Source organism: Aedes albopictus, chromosome 2 (genome assembly GCF_035046485.1).
Source record: "Aedes albopictus strain Foshan chromosome 2, AalbF5, whole genome shotgun sequence".
Taxonomy (NCBI): domain Eukaryota; kingdom Metazoa; phylum Arthropoda; class Insecta; order Diptera; family Culicidae; genus Aedes; species Aedes albopictus.
In genome coordinates this window covers 317,419,308-317,440,517 of record NC_085137.1, presented here as the reverse complement: position 1 = coordinate 317,440,517, position 21,210 = coordinate 317,419,308, and the positions used below count along the sequence as shown (strand labels likewise).

At 42.5% G+C, this 21,210-nt stretch overlaps 2 protein-coding genes across 3 annotated transcripts in view; one reads left to right on the top strand and one right to left on the bottom strand.

Annotated features, from left to right (window-relative positions):
• The window catches only part of LOC109420811 (muskelin-like), a 39,168-nt gene extending 34,947 nt beyond the window's left edge, over window positions 1-4,221 (top strand). Inside the window, exons 3-6 of one of the 2 annotated variants that reach the window (XM_062852330.1) lie at window positions 857-1,251; window positions 1,315-1,831; window positions 1,943-2,129; window positions 2,300-4,221. In XM_062852330.1, coding sequence (XP_062708314.1) covers window positions 857-1,251; window positions 1,315-1,831; window positions 1,943-2,129; window positions 2,300-3,352 — 2,152 coding nt within the window. In that variant the 3' untranslated portion in view covers window positions 3,353-4,221. The remainder of the gene's footprint in view (window positions 1-856; window positions 1,252-1,314; window positions 1,832-1,942; window positions 2,130-2,299) is intronic. The other variant, XM_019695258.3, reaches the window with a different exon arrangement.
• A 10,283-nt stretch (window positions 4,222-14,504) lies between these two features.
• Window positions 14,505-20,040, bottom strand: LOC115257993 (zinc finger protein 260-like). Its single transcript, XM_062852331.1, has 4 exons — window positions 19,722-20,040; window positions 18,579-19,660; window positions 15,849-16,056; window positions 14,505-15,728 (listed from the first exon to the last, which is right to left on the bottom strand). Exons 1-4 carry the CDS (start codon window positions 19,881-19,883, stop codon window positions 15,189-15,191), a joined length of 1,992 nt encoding a protein of 663 aa, XP_062708315.1. The 5' UTR covers window positions 19,884-20,040; the 3' UTR covers window positions 14,505-15,188.
• Window positions 20,041-21,210: the final 1,170 nt, after the last annotated feature.

Below are 21,210 nucleotides of genomic sequence, written 5' to 3'. Positions count from 1 at the left end.
GAACAATGTAAACCAGGCAGTGCTCTTAAGGCCGATTTCTTCATCCTGGCTTAGGCGTTAAGCCAGGTTCAACTATATGGGTAAGCCTGGCTTACGAGTTAAGCCGAGGTGAAGAAATCGGCCCTTAGGGGCGATTTCTTCACCCTAGCTTAAGCGTTAAGCCAGGTTTAACTGTATCGGTAAGCCTGGCTTACCGGTTAAGCCGAGGTGAAGAAATTGGCCCTTAGAATACTAACCCCACGTCTCCACTAGACAGAAATGTCTTGCCATTTTGCTGCCAGAAAAAGAAAACGTAACCCGACGTCTCCACTAGACAGAAATGTCTTGCCATTTTGCTGGACAGATGTGTCATGACAGAAATGTTCTCTCGCTGTTTGCATGGAAAGCAGCGGTGTTGATCATTTCTGTTACGTTTTCTCTTTCTGGCAGCAAAATGGCAAGACATTTCTGTCTAGTGGAGACGTTGGGTAACCCGACGTCTCCACTAGACAGAAATGTCTTGCCATTTTGCTGGACAGATGTGTCATGACAGAAATGTTCTCTCACTGTTTGCATGGAAAGCAGCGGTGTTGATCATTTCTGTTACGTTTTCTCTTTCTGGCAGCAAAATGGCAAGATATTTCTGTCTAGTGGAGACGTGGGGTAACAGAAATGATCAACACCGCTGCTTTTCATGCAAACAGCGAGAGAACATTTCTGTCATGACACATCTGTCCAGCAAAATGGCAAGACATTTCTGTCTAGTGGAGACGTCGGGTAAGCTGAGACAATGAGACAATTTTTTTCTTCAGCGAGGGCGTAACGTCAGAAAGAAGAAGAAAAAATCCACTAAAATTTCGATTCATTCTCTTTTCAGTGGTCTCAAAAACGACTCGGTTCCGGAAACGTTCAATTTGAAACATCGCACCAACTCGGGCGAACTGTTACCGATCAAGTTCCTTCAAATTGTACCGTTGCTGTCGTGGGGACCCAGTTTCAACTTTTGCATCTGGTACGTCGAGCTGCTTGGAATCGAAGATTCGATCTTTATCCTGTCGAACCTGCGCAAGTACAACATGCTGCGGGAGGTGGAGATCGTACGGCTGTTCATGAAACACTGCCGCCAGCAGGGCTACGTCAAGGCATTTAGCGCCCTGCAGGAGGAGACGGGCGTTCGACTGGAGGACGAAAAGATGACTGAACTGCATGAAATTCTCGTCAACAAAGGAGATTTTAAGAAGACTGAAGTAGTTCTGGTCGATTTTATCAACAGTGAGACAAGATGAGGAGGGCTCTGTTGCAGCTTAAAATAACATTTTGTCTGTCTGATTCTAGGCGGCCTAATGGACGACTACCTCTTGCGACAGGAGTATAAACCGCACTGGAGCTTGCAGGTGACAGCGGAACGCGAGTCACGACCTGGCCGTCGAGGTGGCCATCAGCTCATCATTGATCCGCTGACCAGTACCGTCTATCTGTACGGCGGTTGGGATGGCAGCGAGGATTTGAGTGATTTGTGGTCCTACGATATGAAGAACAACCGATGGACGATGATTCACGAAAATTCCGAATTGCTGGACGGTCCGTCGCCACGCGCCTGCCACAAGATGGTTTACGACACGAAGAACTCGCAGATTTTTATGATCGGACGCTACCTGGACAGTGCTTCCCGCACGGAGGAAAACATCAATAGCGATTTTTACCTGTATAATACCATCAGCAAAACGTGGTGCTTGATCAGCAACGATACGGCACAAGTGGGCGGACCCCAACTCGTGTACGACCATCAGATGTGCATCGACGTGGACAAGCAGACAATCTACGTTTTCGGTGGTCGCATCCTCGAGCCCAAGTGAGTACCATAGTTTCCTGTGTTACTTTTTTGTCGACTCTCTTGTCGATTTTTTCTTCACATTTTTTCGTTTGGTCACACCTTTCTACACGAACTTCCTACAAGTTACAGATTTTCTTTCTCCTTTAGAAATGAGGAAGAAACAACGGGCGATTACAAGTATTCGGGGCTGTACTCGTATCACATCAGCACCAACACGTGGAACCATATCTTGGTGGATTGTGGGCATCCGTCGGCCGCTAGTCCGCACGTGCAGAGCATCAAGTCGCGAGTGACCCATTCGATGCTGTTCCATCATGTAAGTCAAAATTCTTAAATTCTAGTTTAGTAATATCAGAATGAGTCATAGAATTGTAGAATCATAACATGTTTAGCTGTGCGCAGTTTCCTCTCAATAACTGGGCTATCAGTTCGCGAGCGTTTTTTAAATTGCTTTAAAATGACAACTCTTATCTTTGTCTCTTTTAGAAACACCGAAAACTGTACATTTTCGGCGGCCAACGCGGCAAGGATTACATGACGGACTTTCTGATCTACAATGTGGACAGCACTGAGCTCACGAGTATGACCCCGGAGAACGTCGGTACGGATTCGAAAAACGTGCCCCAGTCCGGTTTCACCCAACGAGCGACGATCGACTGTGACAAGGACGAAATTTACGTGCTGACCAGTCTGAGTAAGGAAAAGGAACGGCGTGATCTCAACATCAATTCGTTCTGGTTGTTCTCGCTGATCAAAAGGGAATGGTGCTGTGTGTACAGGAGTGACCACTCGATTGGAGAGAACTGTTATCTGAAGAGCCAGCATGCTTGCTCGGAACCGTGCCCACGGTACGCTCACCAGATCGTGTACGATGCAGTAAATCAGGTCCACTTCCTTTTCGGTGGTAATCCTGGCATGAATTCACACGTCCGTTTGGATGACTTCTGGATGCTACGGCTGGAGAAACCAACCAGGGAGAATATACTGCGCTACTGTAAGTACCTGCTTAGAAAACAAGAGTACGAAGAGATTGCCAGGAAGAATCCCCTCACGGCAATATCCTACCTGCAAACGAAGTTGTACGACATCATCGATCACAACGATCCAGCGCAGTTGAAGGAGTTCCACAAGTTGGCATCACTATTGTTCAAATCGGACAGTACGGATTGTGAAACGGAACCCACCAGCCTGCTGGCATGTCCCCTGGGCGGTAGCTTGAAACCCAACAGCCAGAAGCATGCCAACGAGCGTGAACCAAATGAAGACAATGCCAAGATTATGCGGGTGGAATCGCCCAAATGTCCGGACGAAGCGGACGCTTCCAGCATGAGTTCGCTAAGCAGTGAGTGTTCCAGCTCGCAAACAGCGCGGGCGATTCCATCGACGTCATCCAGCTACTCATCTCGCACCCGCAAGGCCAACGATCAACTGTTTGAGCTGAAAATAAGACGCTGCCTGCTGTACAACAAACTCGTCGACCTGCTTCCGGAAAGTCTCTGTCAGCCAAAGAAGAACATCAGTGACTTCGTGCTGCTCTAATCCCACGAGGTAAAACACAAAATAGCTTTTCTTTTTTAATTTTGGCAAAAAATCTTTGTTATGGAACTTCAAAAGCTCATACAAGAAGAGCTACCCGAATGGCACAAAATCGTTTAACATGACGCCATGTGGCATAAAGAGATAAACACCCAAGGGTCATTTGGCATAACGATCCTTCGGTATAACACAAAAAATAGCCTATTTGAAAAAAAATGTGTATTATGGCGAAATGTACAGTTACTCCAAGCACCATCATGCCAAACGGCTTCATGCCCAACGGCTGCTCCTTCCCCCCATACAAAGTTTTTCAAATTCTCAGACTGGTACTGATATCGGTACGGATTTAGGCTAATAAATGGAAACGGAAATGTGATAACTTTACCCTTCCCCCGCCCCTCCTGTAAACGCCGGTCACAGACACACACACCCACACGGATGCCATCTCGAAAAGTCAACCAATCAGTCAATTTTGTCGCTTTAGGTTTAACTCAGTTTTTTTTTTTTATTTACATCAAATATGTTAGCACATCAGCTTTTGATTTACCAATCGTTAGGGAAGACAATCAATTGTAATGACGGTTTTTAGGACTTTGTTTGAATAAATTTGGACGACGCGCAATGAGAGCCACAAACACACATACACATCACACACCAAAACGTAAGAGACGCTAGATTTTGTTTTGTTTTTCATTAAATTTATGCACTTCTTTCGCCTAAGTGATATATAGTTTATACAGATGCAAAAATAGTAAGAATCATACGTAAGATTGCCTCGTTTGTGTAACTTTCATGACTTTTTTATAATTTCGTTACTCAGAAATCGCTGTTTGTTAGCTTATTAAAAACCGTAAAGTCTGTAATTATCGAAATGTTGCTGATTTTATTATTTATTTCAGATAATATATAGAGAACTCCAATATTCTTAAAAAATCTTCTCGGACATCTTTCTGGTTTTGGACTAGAAGAACTAAGGTCCAACATCTTCACCTCCGCTGAACTCATACGCCGATTTTAAATTGATGAACAGGTTTGCTGTTGTTAGTGATCGGTCATTCTCCTGTATGAAGGGCCAAAAAGGGTTGTGCGGACTCGCAAGCAAAGACACTTGCGCCCCGCGTCAGGGGAAAAGAATCTCCTTCCAAAAGAAAGTTCTCACGAACAACTGCAAAATCGAGCCCTCGATTGACAGAATATTCCCAATAGATGGGGTCGAAGAGCCCGCGAATTGTTAACAACAAGGAGGAGGCAGTTCCAAGTTCCTTTCCAATTCGCTTCAATCGGGTGCTCTGATGGTACCTCCATTTCCCAATATATGATGTACACCAAACAAAGATCTTGAAAGGTACAGAACTGTCCGATTACTTTAGACAGTAAAATATGTAGCAAGATCTAATTCCCAGAGCTGTTTTCGTAATCGCTACCAGAAATGGGGCACGTTCGGCGTAGTACTAGATTTGTAGTAATAAGCTGAGTTTTTGTATGGTGAGAAGGTCAAATCTCCGTTTCTGCAAAGAAATGGTGCAAACAGCGTGGGTGTTATGATTGCTTGCCTAATTTGATGCTGTTTGAGCAAAACTTTGGATAACTATGTTGTTTATGTTGCAAGAAATGGAGAAAACAACAACACTGTTGCCCCAAGTTTTGGTCAAACAGCATCAAATTAGGCAAGGAATCATAATACCCACGCTTTTGGGATCATTTCATTGCAGAAACGGAGAATTGACCTTCTCACCATACTAAAATTCTGCTCATTACTACAAATCTAGTACTTCATCGATCCATCCTATTGTCCCGAAATTCTGGGTGCTCCTACTGGGATTATTTTATTCGTTGCTCATGAAGTTGTAGTCGGAAATTTTTCAGGAGTTTTTCTTCGGAATGTGTGGAGAAGTCTCGAGAGGAACTTCCGAAGAAATCCTGAGTAAAACTGGGACATGTCGGAAAAAAGTTCTGGGAGTGTTCCGGAATGAAATATAATTTAAGAAGAAACACTAAAACCTCCAAGAGAAATCCCGGCAGGAACTACGGGCGAAAGTCCGCGAGGAAACACAAGAAAAATGTCGGAAAACTCTGGATGAATGTATAATAAATGGATGAAAAGCAATCGCGGAAAGAGAAATTTCTGGAGGAACTCAGCATATATTTTGAAAGGATCTCCGGGAGTAAGCCAGCGTAGCATATCGGGAAAACATCTAGAAGAAATACCGGGGTCTCCAGCAGAGACCGCGTACAGAATACCCTGGGAGGAACTCTAGTAGAAATCTCTGGAACAACTCTCAGAAATCCCGAAAGAACATCCTAAAAACCCCGAGCAAATACGTAAAAACATCTGGATGGAAAACTGGAGAAATTCAGAAAAATACTCTAGCAAACCACTAGGGGAAAAAAGGGATAAATTCAAGGAGAATGCGGGAACAATTCTGTGAGAGACTGCGAAAGAACTTGAAGGAAGAATTACGGTATAAATCCAAGGAAGAGTCTCGGAAGAAAATCAAGGAAGAATCATGGATAGAGTTCCGAAATCTAAAAATTTATACACCACCAGCACACAGATATCAGACATCGAAGCAGAATTTTTTTTAATATGCATGTTCGTACTTGTTTCCGCGTTCGTATAGCTTACGTTTTGTTCACCATGAGTTTGATGAGCGCTGCAAGCCAGCAGGGATGATCTTCTCATCTACTTCCGTTGAACCATTCTGAATGGCCGTCGTGATAATATCACCAAAAGCTCTAATAGGTATTACCTTTCCTCTCCTTTCATGTACCTCAACTTAAACAATGCACTGTATCGAGCATTGATTTCCCGCAAAGCATCACAGCATGGGGCCATGATGGGCTCAAAACTGGAATCATCTCTAACACTGAAGCAATTACGGAAGTATTAGGCATATAAAATGTTCACTGATTACCCTTAAAATCAGTCTAAAGGTAAATGACGACTATACAATTATTAACACCTTCTATCCCCAGCTCAATACACCAAATTAATCTACCACCTTTCCCAATATCTTGGCCACGCAAAACCAATGCCTATTCGTAAATCCCAGTGTTTTATGGGCAAACATAGGGTATTGATTCCCTTATTAAGCATATGGCTCCCATTTTCATCCCACGAAAAACAAAGGATTGAAGCGCTGTTTGTTTTGTTTCTTATTTTTGTATTTTTTGTTAGAAGTGAGCACCCATGAAAACAAAAAGAACGGAATCAATCGGTGCCGTAGTCTCTTGTTTTCGGATAGGATAAATATGGGAGCGTAAGATTACTGCAGGGACACCTACCCTACATACTTTTGATCTGCACATGCATACCGTGCCATGCCCTAATACCGTGTGCCTCCTAATACCGTGTATTTAACAAAAAACTCAAATATTTTACTAAGTGTATTATTTTTTAAACTGAATAACTAGTTAAATCATTAGCATATTAAACCTTCTCAAGTTAGGCGTGATAAATTTGGCACATATTTTCAAAAACAAGCGATTAAAAATATTTACAGAATGTGAGTGCAAAGTACCTATACACGGTATTAGGGCATGGTTCCTTATGTGTTCCAAATACCGTGTTTCGGCTAAAACTTGCAAACTGAAAATATTATTGATACTTTTTACTATCAATTACACAAACCTCTAGACAACGTTTGACGCACATATTCTTTTAAGTATGAACTTAGTATGATTGATATAGTGATGATTCAAAGGACCACCAATGTATGCGGGTCACACGGTATTAGGAACAATGCTATGTTTTACTATTTTGATTTTAACAATGGATTAAACATTTGGAAGTCCATTAATCATATTTATTATACCGTGGAGGGTCCATATTCTGCGCAAGACTTTTTCAATTTCAATCAGCTGTAACAAATTCAAAATCGAACCGATTTGGCTGAATTTTTGACCGCACATAGTTATTAGCTTTGTAAATAAGAGAAAAATATAATTCTTATACAAATCACTCAATTTATACGTAACATTATGAAAATTCTAAAGTGTGTCTTTGTTCCTAATTCTGCGCACCCTTTTTTGGAATGTTCCTTATTCTACGCACTAGTGTTCCTAATTCTGCGCACATGAGAAAAACTCTAAAAAGATAACATATTGTAATGAGAACATGATTCATAGATTAAATTTAAATAATTGAATTCTTCATTTTCAACTTTTATACGACATTACGACCATATTGGAACTTTGCATGTACCCAACATTGATACTACCTACTTTGATTACTGAGCAAAGGGAATTTCAATCATAATACACAAAAGGATTTTATAGCATTAGCATTATCGAATACTTCTACGTAAAGTTTTTTAGTCATCCGCATATGCACATATTAGTAAAATTTACTTTCATTCCTAAAGGCATTATAAACTTTTTCGCCATGACAAGGTGGCACAATTTTTGTTTGCAAACTGAGACTTCTTTCTTGTCTAACTCCAGGGTTTCCATTGTTTAAGAAAATTCCATGTAAACTTACATCATATATCGCATTTGACGAATGCTTGCATTAACACATACAATTTCCCCAGAGGTTGATAGCAAATGTTTAAAACAAGTGGTTAGTCCGGTCACAAACTATCAGATCAAAAATGCAAGAATCGTAAATTAGCCTTCAAAGTTTATAAACTAACTTGTTGAGACGTAATTACATTCACCGGATTGCTAGAACCATAGAACATCCTAGTTATAACTATGTTGGCATTTATATGATGTTTGTTTATTAATTATATGTTCAAAACTTAGTGTTGAAATGTCTGCGCAGAATAAGGACCACTATTTAATACCGGTTCCTAATTCTGCGCACCTAAGAAGAACAAGAAGATTAAGAAAAGATGAAGAAAACTCAATTGTTTTTTGCCGATTCTGATTCCTCGAAGACAGCAGTACAGGATGCGCATGCAAAAGCAGACATTCTCTTCATTATTTATGTCGCAAAATGCTTCAGCTTATGAGGCAACTTTTTAGCAGCTTTGCTAACGGACACAGATTTCAGGCAATTTCCAGTAGGGAATCGCGCCACTTGGGCTGGCTTCTATTTCCGTCTGTTTTCCACTATAACTCAGTCAAATTTGAACCAATTGACACAATTTTTGGAATGCAGTGAGATAGGTATAGTATCTACCCGTGTACAACATTTCAAGTCAATTGGTTCAAAATTGACTGAGTTATAGTGGAAAACAGACGAATATAGAAGCCACCGCCCAAGTAGCGCGATACCCTACTTGCAACATCATTTTATTTTTTTACAAAATAATGGTCGTTGATTTCAAAAATTTTTCTTCACAAACTTTTTCATTACTATTGAAACAATATTCAAAAAATATATTTGAAGCTAATATTGAACTAGCGTCCGTGATTTTGTGGTATATTCGCGAAAGTGCGCCGAATTAGGGACTGCGCAGAATTAGGGACGGTCACGGTGCATAATACACACAATAAGCAATAATGTACCGTTTGAAAAATCAAGAAACATGGATTATTGATTTTTACAGGGCTCTTTGAAGTGAAGAGCATCCTTAAGGTGACGGTATTAGGGCATGGCACGGTAGTTCTCGAAATTGTTCTACGATTTGAATAATAAAGACTACGACTTACTTCTATAGAAAATAAGAACTAGGTACCTAATACTGTATTCTTTATGCTTCTGTGGAATGTTACAGTATAAAAATCCGTATCTTCAAAAATCAAAATGACAAACATAACAACTAGCATAATAACATAACTATCTAGCATTTTACCTAGACTTTGTTGAACCACCCGGTTCGACTGGCAACCTTTGAACGAAAGCCAATCAGGCAACACTGCAAATAAGTTCATCCTATGTAACTGAGCGTAAATAAATTCATTCTTGTCTAAAGCGTACTAGCGTCCACACGTGTTTTGTTCTAGCTTGACTGAGTCCCCGTTTCCCTCGTCTTTTCGTAGCCTCAACAGGTTATGTGCTCAGCATTGGGGCCAGTTCTAGTGAAAAAAGTGCGTGACGCGTTTCGGAAAATAGTGTTTTCGGTGCGAGAAAACAAAGACTTTGTTCGAGAAAGTACGCGGCGCGGTTGGAAAATCGTTTTTCGCGGTAACGAAAGTGGATTTGTCCGGAAATCTTTTGTGTGAGCGGAATGGATTTTTCGAAGGTGGGCGTCGTCCGGCTGAACAACCGGAATTATCGGTCGTGGGCTTTCAAGGTGCAAATGCTCATGATGAGGGAGGGTACGTGGAAGTACGTCGACCCGGGTGTCGCGCCGGCACCGGTAACTCCGGATTGGACGGAGGGTGATTCAAGAGCGCGAGCCACCATCGCTTTGTTGGTGGAAGATAACCAACATAACCTCATCATGTCGCAAGCCACAGCGAAAGGAACTTGGGATGCGCTCAAATCTCATCACCACAAAGCCACTCTCACACTCTCAAGTTTCGTTGCTCAAAGAGATTTGCAGCACAAACTATCGCGAAGGTGAGAATATGGAAGCCGCTCCGATCAGGACTTGACGATGGAGCTGGTGCGAGCCAAACTGATCGACGAAAGTGAAAAGTTGTATGGCGGTAAAGCACAGGAGGAGCGCGTGCTGAAGGCGAAAAACGAACACAAATCGGCTGGTGTTTGTTTCTTCTGTGGTCAGCCTGGCCATAAAAAGCGTGAATGCAGGGAGTTCCTGAGCCGCAAGAATGCCGGAGAGGGTGAAGATAAGAAGAAAAAGAAGAATAAACAGAAGCAGGAAGAAAAAGTGAAGCAAGTGCGTGAAAACGACAACAGATCGTTCACGTTCATGGTGCGTCACAATGACAGTCGTCGTCGGGTACCTCATTCGTGGCTGGTGGACTCGGGGGCCACGTCGCATATGTGTAACGACAAAAGTGCGTTTACGGTATTGTGCGTTTAGCACTAAATTGATTTCCGAAAAAACTTCATCGACTTCCGCTGCCTTTCCTATGCGTTAAACATAACGTCGGAAGTAGTGCGCTGTATAGAAAACCAGATTTACTGTACAGCGCACTACTTCCGACGTTATGTTTAACGCATAGGAAAGGCAGCGGAAGTCGATGAAGTTTTTTCGGAAATCAATTTAGTGCTAAACGCACAATAATGGAACATGAGTCGCGGTCGAGTGTCACCGTCGCGGATGGAAGCGAAAATCAAGTGGAAGGCGTCGGCGATTGCCTGATCAAGTGCGTTGATGACAGTGGAGAGACAATCGAACTCACACTTCGCGGGGTGCTGTATGTTCCCACTCTGGAAGGAAATATGATTTCGATCGGGAAGCTTGCGGCTAAAGGTGTTCGGGCGATATTTGACAACAATGGTTGCAAACTTGTGTACGGTAACACGGTAGTCGCGGTCGCGGACAAAGTGAGTGATATGTACTGGTTGCGGGTCGCGCAAGATCGAGTGATGAAATCCGAATCCCGAGAGCATGCGAAAAACTGCCAACATACATGGCATCGCCGCCTTGGACATAGGAGTCCGGATGTTCTCGGGGAAATGAAGCGAAACGACTTGGTGACGGGATTGAATGTGGTCGACTGCGGCATCCGCTGCACCTGTGAGTGCTGCATCGAAGGCAAAATGGCCCGGCCGTCGTTTCCTCAGGTGGCCGAAAAAACGTCGACACAGGTGTTGGATATAATCCATAGTGATGTGTGTGGACCAATGGAGGAGACGAGCTCAGGGGGGTGCCGCTATTACATGACTCTGATAGACGATCATAGTCGTTACACCTACGTCTACTTTCTAAGAAAGAAATCGGAGGTCGAGGAAAAAATTCGCGAGTACGTACGATTGGTCGAAAATCAGTTCGGTCGTAAACCGCGAATCATCCGCTCGGATCAGGGCGGAGAATTTTCCGGCATGTCACTGCGTCGGTTCTACGCCACCGAAGGAATAAAGGCGGAATACACTGCAGCATACTCACCCCAGCAAAACGGGGTTTCAGAGCGGAAGAACCGGTCTCTAAGCGAGATGGGTAGATGTATGCTTTTGGACGCAGGCATGCATAAGCGATTCTGGGCGGAGGCGGTGAACACCGCTTGCTACCTGCAAAACCGGTTGCCCTCTGCTGCGGTAGATCGTACACCCTACGAAATTTGGTTTGGTAGAAAACCAGATTTGGCCTACCTACGATTGTTCGGGAGCGTTGGATACGTAATGATTCCGTCAGCGAAACGAAAGAAACTGGACGTCAAGGCAGTTCGGATGACATTCGTAGGCTACTCGGCCGAGCATAAAGCGTACAGAACACTGAACACGAGAACGGGAGAGATTCAGATCAGCAGGGACGTTCGTTTCCTAGAGCTGCAGGACGGGTCCAAGGCTCAGCTTCGCGCTGAATGCAAACTGGCAGACAACGCGGAAGGCAGCGAGGAAATCGAGTGGTCGCTCGATAAAACGGAAAAGGAAGCCAACAAACAGCAGGTAGCGGACGACACACTTTCCGAAGGAGATTTTTATGGATGGGATGACGAAGATAACAGCTGGCCACGAGGTTTTTGGCACGACAACGACAATGATTGGCTTCGCGGACTGTGGAACGATGATGACGTCGGAGAACCGGATCCCGCGGTTGAGAAACTGGCTTTGCGCCGTTCGGAACGCGCAACAGCTGGTGTAGCACCAGTAAGGTATCCCGAGGAAGTGAACGTTGTGAAGCAAAGTCTGGTCGAACCAAGAACGTATCAGGAGGCTGTGTCTGGTCCGCAGTGCGCCGAATGGAAGTCGGCCATGGCCGAAGAAATGCAAGCTCATCTGGACAACGGAACTTGGGATATCGTCGAGCTGCCGCCAGGTCGAAAGGCTATCGGATCGAAATGGATCTATAAATGCAAGGCAGATGAGGATGGCAATCTCGTCCGTTTCAAAGCGCGGTTGATGGCTCAGGGGTTCTGCCAAAAATATGGGACAGACTACGACCTAGTTTTCGCTCCCGTAGTCAAACAGTTCACATTCCGGACGATGCTGGTTGTGGCTTGTAAGCGTAAAATGTTGACGAAACACATCGACGTCAAAACCGCCTATCTTCACGGCCAACTGCAGGAGGAGATCTTCATGCGCCAACCGCCCGGCTATGAGAGCGGTGAACCGAAGGAAGTCTGCCAGCTGAGGCGCAGTATTTACGGGCTAAAACAGGCGGCCCGCGTCTGGAACGCGAAGATCGACGAAGTCTTAAAGCGTATGGGATTCAACCAATCAACAGCAGACCCTTGCCTTTACATACGGCGGAGGGCGGGTAAGTCCATTTTTGTGCTTATCTATGTTGACGATGTAATTGTTATCTGCTACACGGAGGAGGAGTTTGCTGAAGTCGCCCAAGCCTTGAAGCAAAACTTCACGATCAGCGTCATGGGGAACCTGCGATTTTTCCTCGGTATACGTGTTCGACTGAATGACGGACGCTACTGTATTGACCAGCAAGCATATTTGGAACGGATTTTGGAGCGGTTCGGTATGCAGAACGCGAAGCCGTCAAAACACCCGATGGATCCCGGCTTTTTAAAACAAAATGAGGAGAATGGCAAGAAGCTGGACTCGCCGGCAGCGTATCAAAGTCTGATCGGGGCTTTGTTATATGTCGCCGTGACCACCAGACCCGATATTTCAATCGCCACATCGATTTTGGGAAGAAGAGTGAAGGAGCCATCTGAAGCGGATTGGACTGAGGCCAAGCGGGTGCTACGGTACCTTAAAGGCACATTGGACAAAGTACTGTACCTTGACGGTGATGGTCAGAAACTTGAGTGCTTTGTAGACGCCGACTGGGCAGGCGACGCCAGCGACCGCAAATCGAACTCTGGCTTCGTTTTCAAGTTCGGCGATGGACTTATTGGATGGGGCTGTCATAAGCAGAAGTGTGTAGCCTTATCGAGTACCGAGGCCGAATACGTAGCCCTCGCCGAGTGCCTACAGGAGATCAAGTGGATTCAGAAGCTAATGGCAGACGTTGGTCAGCAGCTGGTTCTCCCAATCGTAGTCCATGAGGATAACCAAAGCTGCATCGCGCTGACACGAGAAGATCGGACTGAACGTAAGGCCAAACATATCGATACGAAATACAACTTTGTCAAGGATATGGTTCGGGACGGCACTGTACAATTACAATATTGCCCGACCGAGCAAATGGAGGAGGACCTACTGACGAAACCGTTGCAGGCTATGAAACTGCGACAGCTTCGGAGGGCGATCGGCATCACATCGTTTAACGTTGAGGAGGAGTGTTGAATCACCCGGTTCGACTGGCAACCTTTGAACGAAAGCCAATCAGGCAACACTGCAAATAAGTTCATCCTATGTAACTGAGCGTAAATAAATTCATTCTTGTCTAAAGCGTACTAGCGTCCACACGTGTTTTGTTCTAGCTTGACTGAGTCCCCGTTTCCCTCGTCTTTTCGTAGCCTCAACAGACTTACCCAAGAGTACTGAATGACATAACGTTACAAGTATTAAACAAAATAAGACAATATAGTATTCCAGAAATTGAAAAGTCTTGACAAATGTACGACAACTGAAGGCAATAGAAAAAATAACGAACCATACCACAAAAATAAACACAAAGACAAGTAAGAACTGTGTAGAACACGGCATAGACTAATCCTGATGAACGACTACTTTAAGACTGACTGATTAATTGAAAATATTCCAATCTCCTACTGTAACTTTCTGAGTTAGTTTGCAACAGTGTCTTAATGGATGTCAGTATCCGCGTACGGTTGGTAAACTGCTTCTGAAAGATTACGTATTCTCTTCTATCTTCAGGTCTAGTGTAGATGTTTCAACTCTATTCAGAGTGCAGCCAGAAGCCTAACAAAAAAAATTCTCGAACATTTTCCCTTAATTTTTTTACCGATTTTGTAGGTTGAAATTTTTTAAATTTAATATAATTTCTTGAAACGTTTTTTTTTTATAAAATTTGAACTTATTTTTTTAACTTTCGAAATTTCCTCCTGCAAGACTCGGGGGATTTTATTTTGTCTATTGAGTAAACATCCTGGTAATGGCCAGAGTTCATAATGTTTGACGTGTTGTTCAGCAATCAGAACGTGGTCAATTTGCGATTTCGTTTGCTGTAGTGATAGGTTCTTGAAGGTTGAAGGGGGCAAATTCGACGCCGATGTTGGTCTCTCAATGATCAAGTATGAGTCAAGTACTCAAAAATGAAAAAAATTCGGCTTTTTATATAGGGGAAATTACCTATTCTCGGCCGTTTTGTTCTCTTCGTCTTTGGGGGTTTTTTGAAACCAATTGAACTCAGAGTTGGTCTTAAATCCTTCCCAACTAAGCTGAATTATATGGCCAAGTTTCAGACAATTTGACTGACAAAAACCCCCCATGACGAAGAGAACAAACCTGCCGATAATACCCATTGTCACCCTAATTTATTATACTTAAAAGTGTATTAAGCCTATACTGCCCCCACTCGCATAACAGTCCCATTTGCAAAAAGGAGGAATTGAGAAAACGGCATTTGAAGTTTGAAAACTTGTTTCCATATAAAACTTTGAAAAATTGCCAAAATTTGAAAAATATTTCGATCATCTCGAAACTTTCACAGATTGCTTTGCACATGAATATATAACTGTAAAAAATATTATAATTGCTACAAAGTTGTTCAGTTTTGTGTTTTGTGACACAAAAATCCATGATGGGACTGTTATGCGGGTACTTTTGATATGGGGCGCTCATGACTTGGTATTTTTTTCACACATTGACATAAAAATTCGTAATTTTTATTGTTGTATTTGGAAGTACATCGAAAATGATGACTATGCATAACATTAACTCAAAATTGATGAAAAGTCAAATGGGACTGTTATGCGAGTGGGGGCAGTATATATAACAAAACTGCATCTCATCTCAACCTGTATGACTCACAACTGGCTGGCCCTGTTCAAACGATACCATCCGATGAGCTTCATCTTCCGCGTGCACATCCAAAACATCGTGCACTTCTCGCTGTCGCTGTCCCGCATCGACTTCCATCCGTTCGCCAACGGCATCCTTCAGGCAGAGCACCATATGATCCTTTTTGAGCTTTCGCGTGGCAAAAGCCTTTTCACACTTTGTACACCGTTCGATCTGTTTGCGGGAAGCTCTGGCAGCTCCGACCAGCTGGTTGGCCGTCAACCGGACCCGGGCATTTGTCTTCAAACCGTGCACCAGGAACATGTGCTTGTTGTACTGGAGGTGATATTTGAAATCTCGATCGCAACAGTAGTAGTCGTCCCGATAGCTTATGCACAGATGTTCGTCGAATTCCTTCGCGTTGAGGAAAGCCGAAAGACACGTGGCACATTCAAGATCCTTGGGATTCCGGTGGTGTTCGGAGTGCTCGGTCAGTTCGAAGGCCGTTGCGAATGTTTTGAGACAAATTTCGCACGGAAAGTAGGTTTGAACCTGTAAAATTTAAAAGAAGTAACATTCCGGCATTCAGGTTTTGGGGAAGATTCTTAGAATCCATTTGGCAATTGAACTACCGGTGTAAAAGCTAAACCGCTTCTTAGTTCCACTACATACCTTATGAATTTTCTCCATGTGCATTCGCAGTTTATCCTTCCGTCCATAGCTGACTGGACACATGGTACAGTAGAACTTAATGCCACGGTGGATACTATTATGATGTCTCCGAAGAAGAGTAGACGTTTTGAAGGTCATGTTGCACTCCTCACAGGAAAAACTACGTTGCTCCGAATGAGTTCTCTCGTGCAGGGTCAATGATTTTTTGCTGCGAACAAATTGATAAAACAAAACAATATTAGGTAGGTATTTACTAGCTGATCTGACGTGGCTAGCCAGCAAAGTCCTATAGGTAGGAAAAGATTGTTTTTAAAATTTCAGTTATATTTTTTCACTCCAACACTTTTTCATATAAACATCTGTCGGTTCATAAAATACTGTCGAATTTACTGGTCGTATGTTTTTATAGAAGGAGAGGTAGAAAGGAGAGTTCCAGAGATTTCTAGAATGTTCAGATATTTCTGTAAAGTTCTCGAGAACATTCCAGAATCTCTCTCCAGAATTCTTCTCTCTTGAACGTTTAAGTATCTCCAGAAAGTTCTCGAAATTTAATGAATTTTAGAAGGTCCATTTCATATTTTTTTATGAACGCTCGCTTCGAACATTCTCGGCATTACAAAACCTTTTCCAGAAAATTCCAGAAGGTTCGTTTTCTTATTCTTTTTGCTGCTTCTAATGTTTTAGCAGCTTCTAGAAAGTTTCAGGTATTTAAAGCAGTTTGATGTTCCAGAATATTCTAGAGAATTTTCTGTTTTTTTAACGCTCAATAGCTTCCAGAAATATCTCAAAAAATTTATAAATTGGGTTGTTCCAGAATATTATTGAAGTTTATCTCTCTCTCTTCTTGGCGTAACGTCCTCATTGGGACAAAGCCTGCTTCTCAGCTTAGTGTTCTATGAGCACTTCCACAGTTATTAACTGAGAGCTTCCTCTGCCAATGACCATTTTTGCATGCGTATATCGTGTGGCAGGCACGAAGATACTTCTATGCCCAAGGAAGTCAAGGAAATTTCCTTTACGAAAAGATCCTGGACCGACCGGGAATCGAACCCGTCACCCTCAGCATGGTCATGCTGAATACCCGTGCGTTTACCGCCTCGGCTATATGGGCCCTTATTATTGAAGTTTATTTTTCTTTTTTTCTGGAACGTTCACAAGCTTCCAGAGACTTTTCGTAAATTTAAAAAGTTTGCATAAGGTTCTTAGTCTTGTTTTTGGAACGTCCAGTAACTTTTCGAAAGCTCTTAGAATCTCGAGAATTTTGATGATCTAGATCTAGAACATACTCGTAGATTATTATTCTTCTTTTTAAAACATTCAGTAATCTTCAGAAAGTTCTCGAAATTCTATGTAATTTAATGTTCCAGAACTCCCAAAACGTAGGGTATCGCGCCACTTGGGCGGTGGCTTCTATATTCGTCTGTTTCCTACTATAACTCAGTCAATTTTGAATCAATTGACTTGAAATGTTGTACATACACGGGTAGATACTATACCTATCTCACCACATTCCAAAAGTTGTGTCAATTGATTCAAATTTGACTGAGTTATAGTGGAAAACAGACGAATATAGAAGCCACCGCCCAAGTGGCGCGATTCCCTACTTTATTCTTTCTAGAACGATTATTAACTTCCAGAAAGTTCTCGAAATTAAAAAAAAGTGTTACAAAACATTCCATATTAGTTCTTCTCATTTAAGTAGCTTACAGAAAGTTTTACGTATTTGAGAAAGTGTGATATTCAGTGGCGTCGCGTAACCTCACTTTTTACCTGTGCACCAAGTATAATTTCTTGAATTTTTTGAACAAATTTGCTTGTAATAATTAGAAAATGACGAGAATAGCTGCTTTCACTTATTTCTATTTCGATTTTGATCATAAATCCCCTGCAATTGCAAGTTTTAGGGTCGATGCACAGGTAAAAAGTGAGGTTACGCGACGCCACTGGTGATATTCCAGAATATCTCAAATGATTGTCTTACTTTTGGAACATTCAGTAACTTCCAGGAGAATTCTGGAAATTTCATAGATTTTTATGTTCCAGAACATTTGAGAAGTTTTTTTTTTTATTTTTTTGCTTGTTCCCTAACTTCCATAAAGTTTTCTAAATTTTATTCAGTTTGATGTTGAGAACATTCTAGAAGGTTCTTTTCTAAAAAGTTTAACAACTAAGTTTAAGTGGTCATTAGAAGAGAAAGTTCTCAGTTAATAACTGTAGTAGAGCTCATAGACAGAATCTCCTAGCTAGCTGAGAAGCAGGCTTTGTCCCAGTTGAGATATTACGCCAAGAAAAAGAAGAAGATATTCCAATATACGGCAGAAGGTGCTTCCCCTCCTTTTGAAGCGTCCAGAAACTTCAAGGAGATTCTCGAAACTTTAAGAAGGTCAATACTCCAGAACATTCTAGAACGTTCTTTTCCTTTTTTCTGCAACCTTCAGCAACTTCCAGAAAGTTCTTGAAATCTTTAGAAAATTCTTTGGGTTACCCTAAGCTAGGTATTGACTGGTTTGTTGAATATGATACACCGCGCGGCCTTTGTAATGTTCCAAACGCGCATTTGCACGAAATTCCACGCGGCAAATCCTCTTGGAAAGGAACAACCGCACTTGAGGAAACGCCGCAATGTTATCTCCCATAAGAATTGAGTAAAAGAGGAGCTAAAAACGCGGCTGTTCCTTTCCTCAGGGATTTGCCGCGTGTACTTTTGGGCAAATGCGCTAATATACTCACTTTTTGAACGCCAATCCACATTCGTTGCACAGGAACTCAGCCGAATTAAGATGTACAACCGTCATGTGCATTTTCAGTTCGTTCGCCGTGTAAAACGATGTGTCACAGTACCAGCAGGGATAGTTGCTATTTCCGTTGTGCCGCCGTAGATGAACTTCCAGCGTGTATTTGTGCTTCACCGCCAAGCCACAAATGTTACACACGTAATTGGAATGAATTTCCTTTTTGTGCTTCAGGAGATCGTCTTTGGTTGGGAAAGCTTCACTGCAATTGGCAAACGAACATTTCCACGGATTCTCGTCGGTAGGATTTGCGTGGCGATCCACGTGATTCTGGAACATACTTTTTGATGTGGTTCGATATTTGCAGTAAAGGCATTGAAGCATTCTGATTTTTTGTTTTCGCTTAACGGGTGGTTCCTTCTTCTCTGAGGGCGTTTCTTCAAATTTCTTGTGGTGATCCAAATGAAATTCGTAGTTTTTTGACGAATGCGTTTGATATGTGCATTTAGCGCATTGTAGCATTTCTTGCTCTTGTTGTGGCCTAGGAATTTCTTCTGCTGCATTGGCTGGCCCCTCTTCACATTCGTTGATAAAGTAAAACATGTTCGATTCTTCCTCCGTTTCTTGCAAAAACTCTGCTACCGCTTCAATAGACTCGGCGATAGCCTGATGCTCCTCGTTTTGCTTTTCTCGGGAACTAACATCTTCTCCATCCTCAATGTATTCCACGTTATAGTACTCGGATTCCTCCTGTTTTCCTACGTTTTCTACGACACTTGAGTTGTCTTCCATTTTTAGAACAGACAAGTCGGTAGGTTTTCCCGGATCATATTCCAGTAATCGATCCAGAGCCATTTCTTCCCCTTCGGCACAGATATTCAGTTCCTTGAAAAGACTCTCCAATTCGCACCGGCTGTTACACAGTATGTCCTCAGTTGGTGCCTTATCGCCCGCTTTGAGCCGTGCAAATGCCACTTGAAATCTTGTGAGCAGGATCAACTTCCGTTGATATTGAACCACAAACTCAAACTCGGCGAAACACTTGCAACACATGGCTCTTGGGACTGATTCAGCAACATCCTACAAAACATATAAAAACTTTTGAAATTGAATCTTGCATTAGCTTTAAGTTCTTCATTACCTTAGGAATCACAACAGATGTGAGATCGTTCAGCAGATCCGCCAGCGTTTGGTTTCCGTGCTCCAGGGTGCTGCTTTCAATCGGGATCAACTGATCCGGCGGCTTCGGTTGGATGCACAGGCGGCAAACTTTCGGGAAGTGATCGAGCTGAACGATAACCATAGCGCAGCCAAATTATTCAAAGTTATCTTAGGCTTTCAATAAATCTGGAGTATTGAATATGTGATAAAATTTAATATTAAACTAGATTATATGAAAAACTTTTGATGAAAAATGCGAAAATGTTCAACAAAACGTAAACATAAACAAAAACATCAGCGAAGAAGAGCAAAGTTAGCCCGCACAAAGACCATAAATTACGTTCCGAATTTGTTAAGAGAAAAAAAACATGGGCGGCGAACTCAACAGGAAGCAAATCTGGAGCTCGATTTGAATAGGTCGTATGTGCTTTTGTCGATATAAAATTCGATCAGTTTATTTTAGTCATTGTAGCAATATGGCAGATATTTTGCAAACTTTTAATGATGGAACAGAAAGCCTGTTTTGTGAGGATTCTGCTGTATGTATCTACTTTGCTCAATTTCAACTGTTTTCGCTATAATAAGCGAATCCAACTGATCGAATTTTTAATCGACAAAAGCACATACGACCTATTCAAATCGAGCTCCAGAAATAATTACAGTAGACGTTCGATAACTGCAACATGTTTACGTTTCACTTAGCGAACAAAAATCCGATAACTGCAACGCCTGACAGTGTCAGCAAACCATCAACTGACGTTAAATGAACGTGAACTTCATCCGTCTGTTCATTTGGGCTAACATGGCGCACCATTTTGACATTTGGCGGTGCGATAACTGCAAATTTGTTGCACTTACCGGACTTGCAGTTAAAAAGCATTGCAGTTAAACCGCTTGCACCGACCAAACGTCTACTGTACTGAGTTTCTCACAAGAAAAAAAATCGGAATTCTAAGATGAATTCCTCAAGAAACTTCAAAGAATCCTCAGAACCCTACTCCAGGAACCTGAGATATACCACAGACAAACAGACGTAACACTTGCGAAATTTCCATCGACCACGCTTTTAACGATCATTTTAAATTTTCATGGTTGTGGCTTTCACAACCAGAGGCGCGTGCATCGTTTTTCTATGCGTTTGACGTTTCACACTAGCGCCTTCTGTTAACGATATTGCACAACACAGAGATTCGTGCAGCTTTTCCACCAGGTGATGGTAGTGTGAACTGGGCGATGGATTTCCATGAAAATCGTTCTAGGTGTTACGTCTGTTTGTCTGTGGATATACTCTCGCAGAATTCTTGGAGATAGGATGCCCCCAAAATCCTGAGAAGAATTTCTCCAGAATCCTTTTAAGTACAGTAGACGTTCGATAACTGCAACATTTTTACGTTTCACTTAGCGAACAAAAATCCGATAACTGCAACGCCTGACAGTGTCAACAAACCATCAACTGACGTTAAATGAAC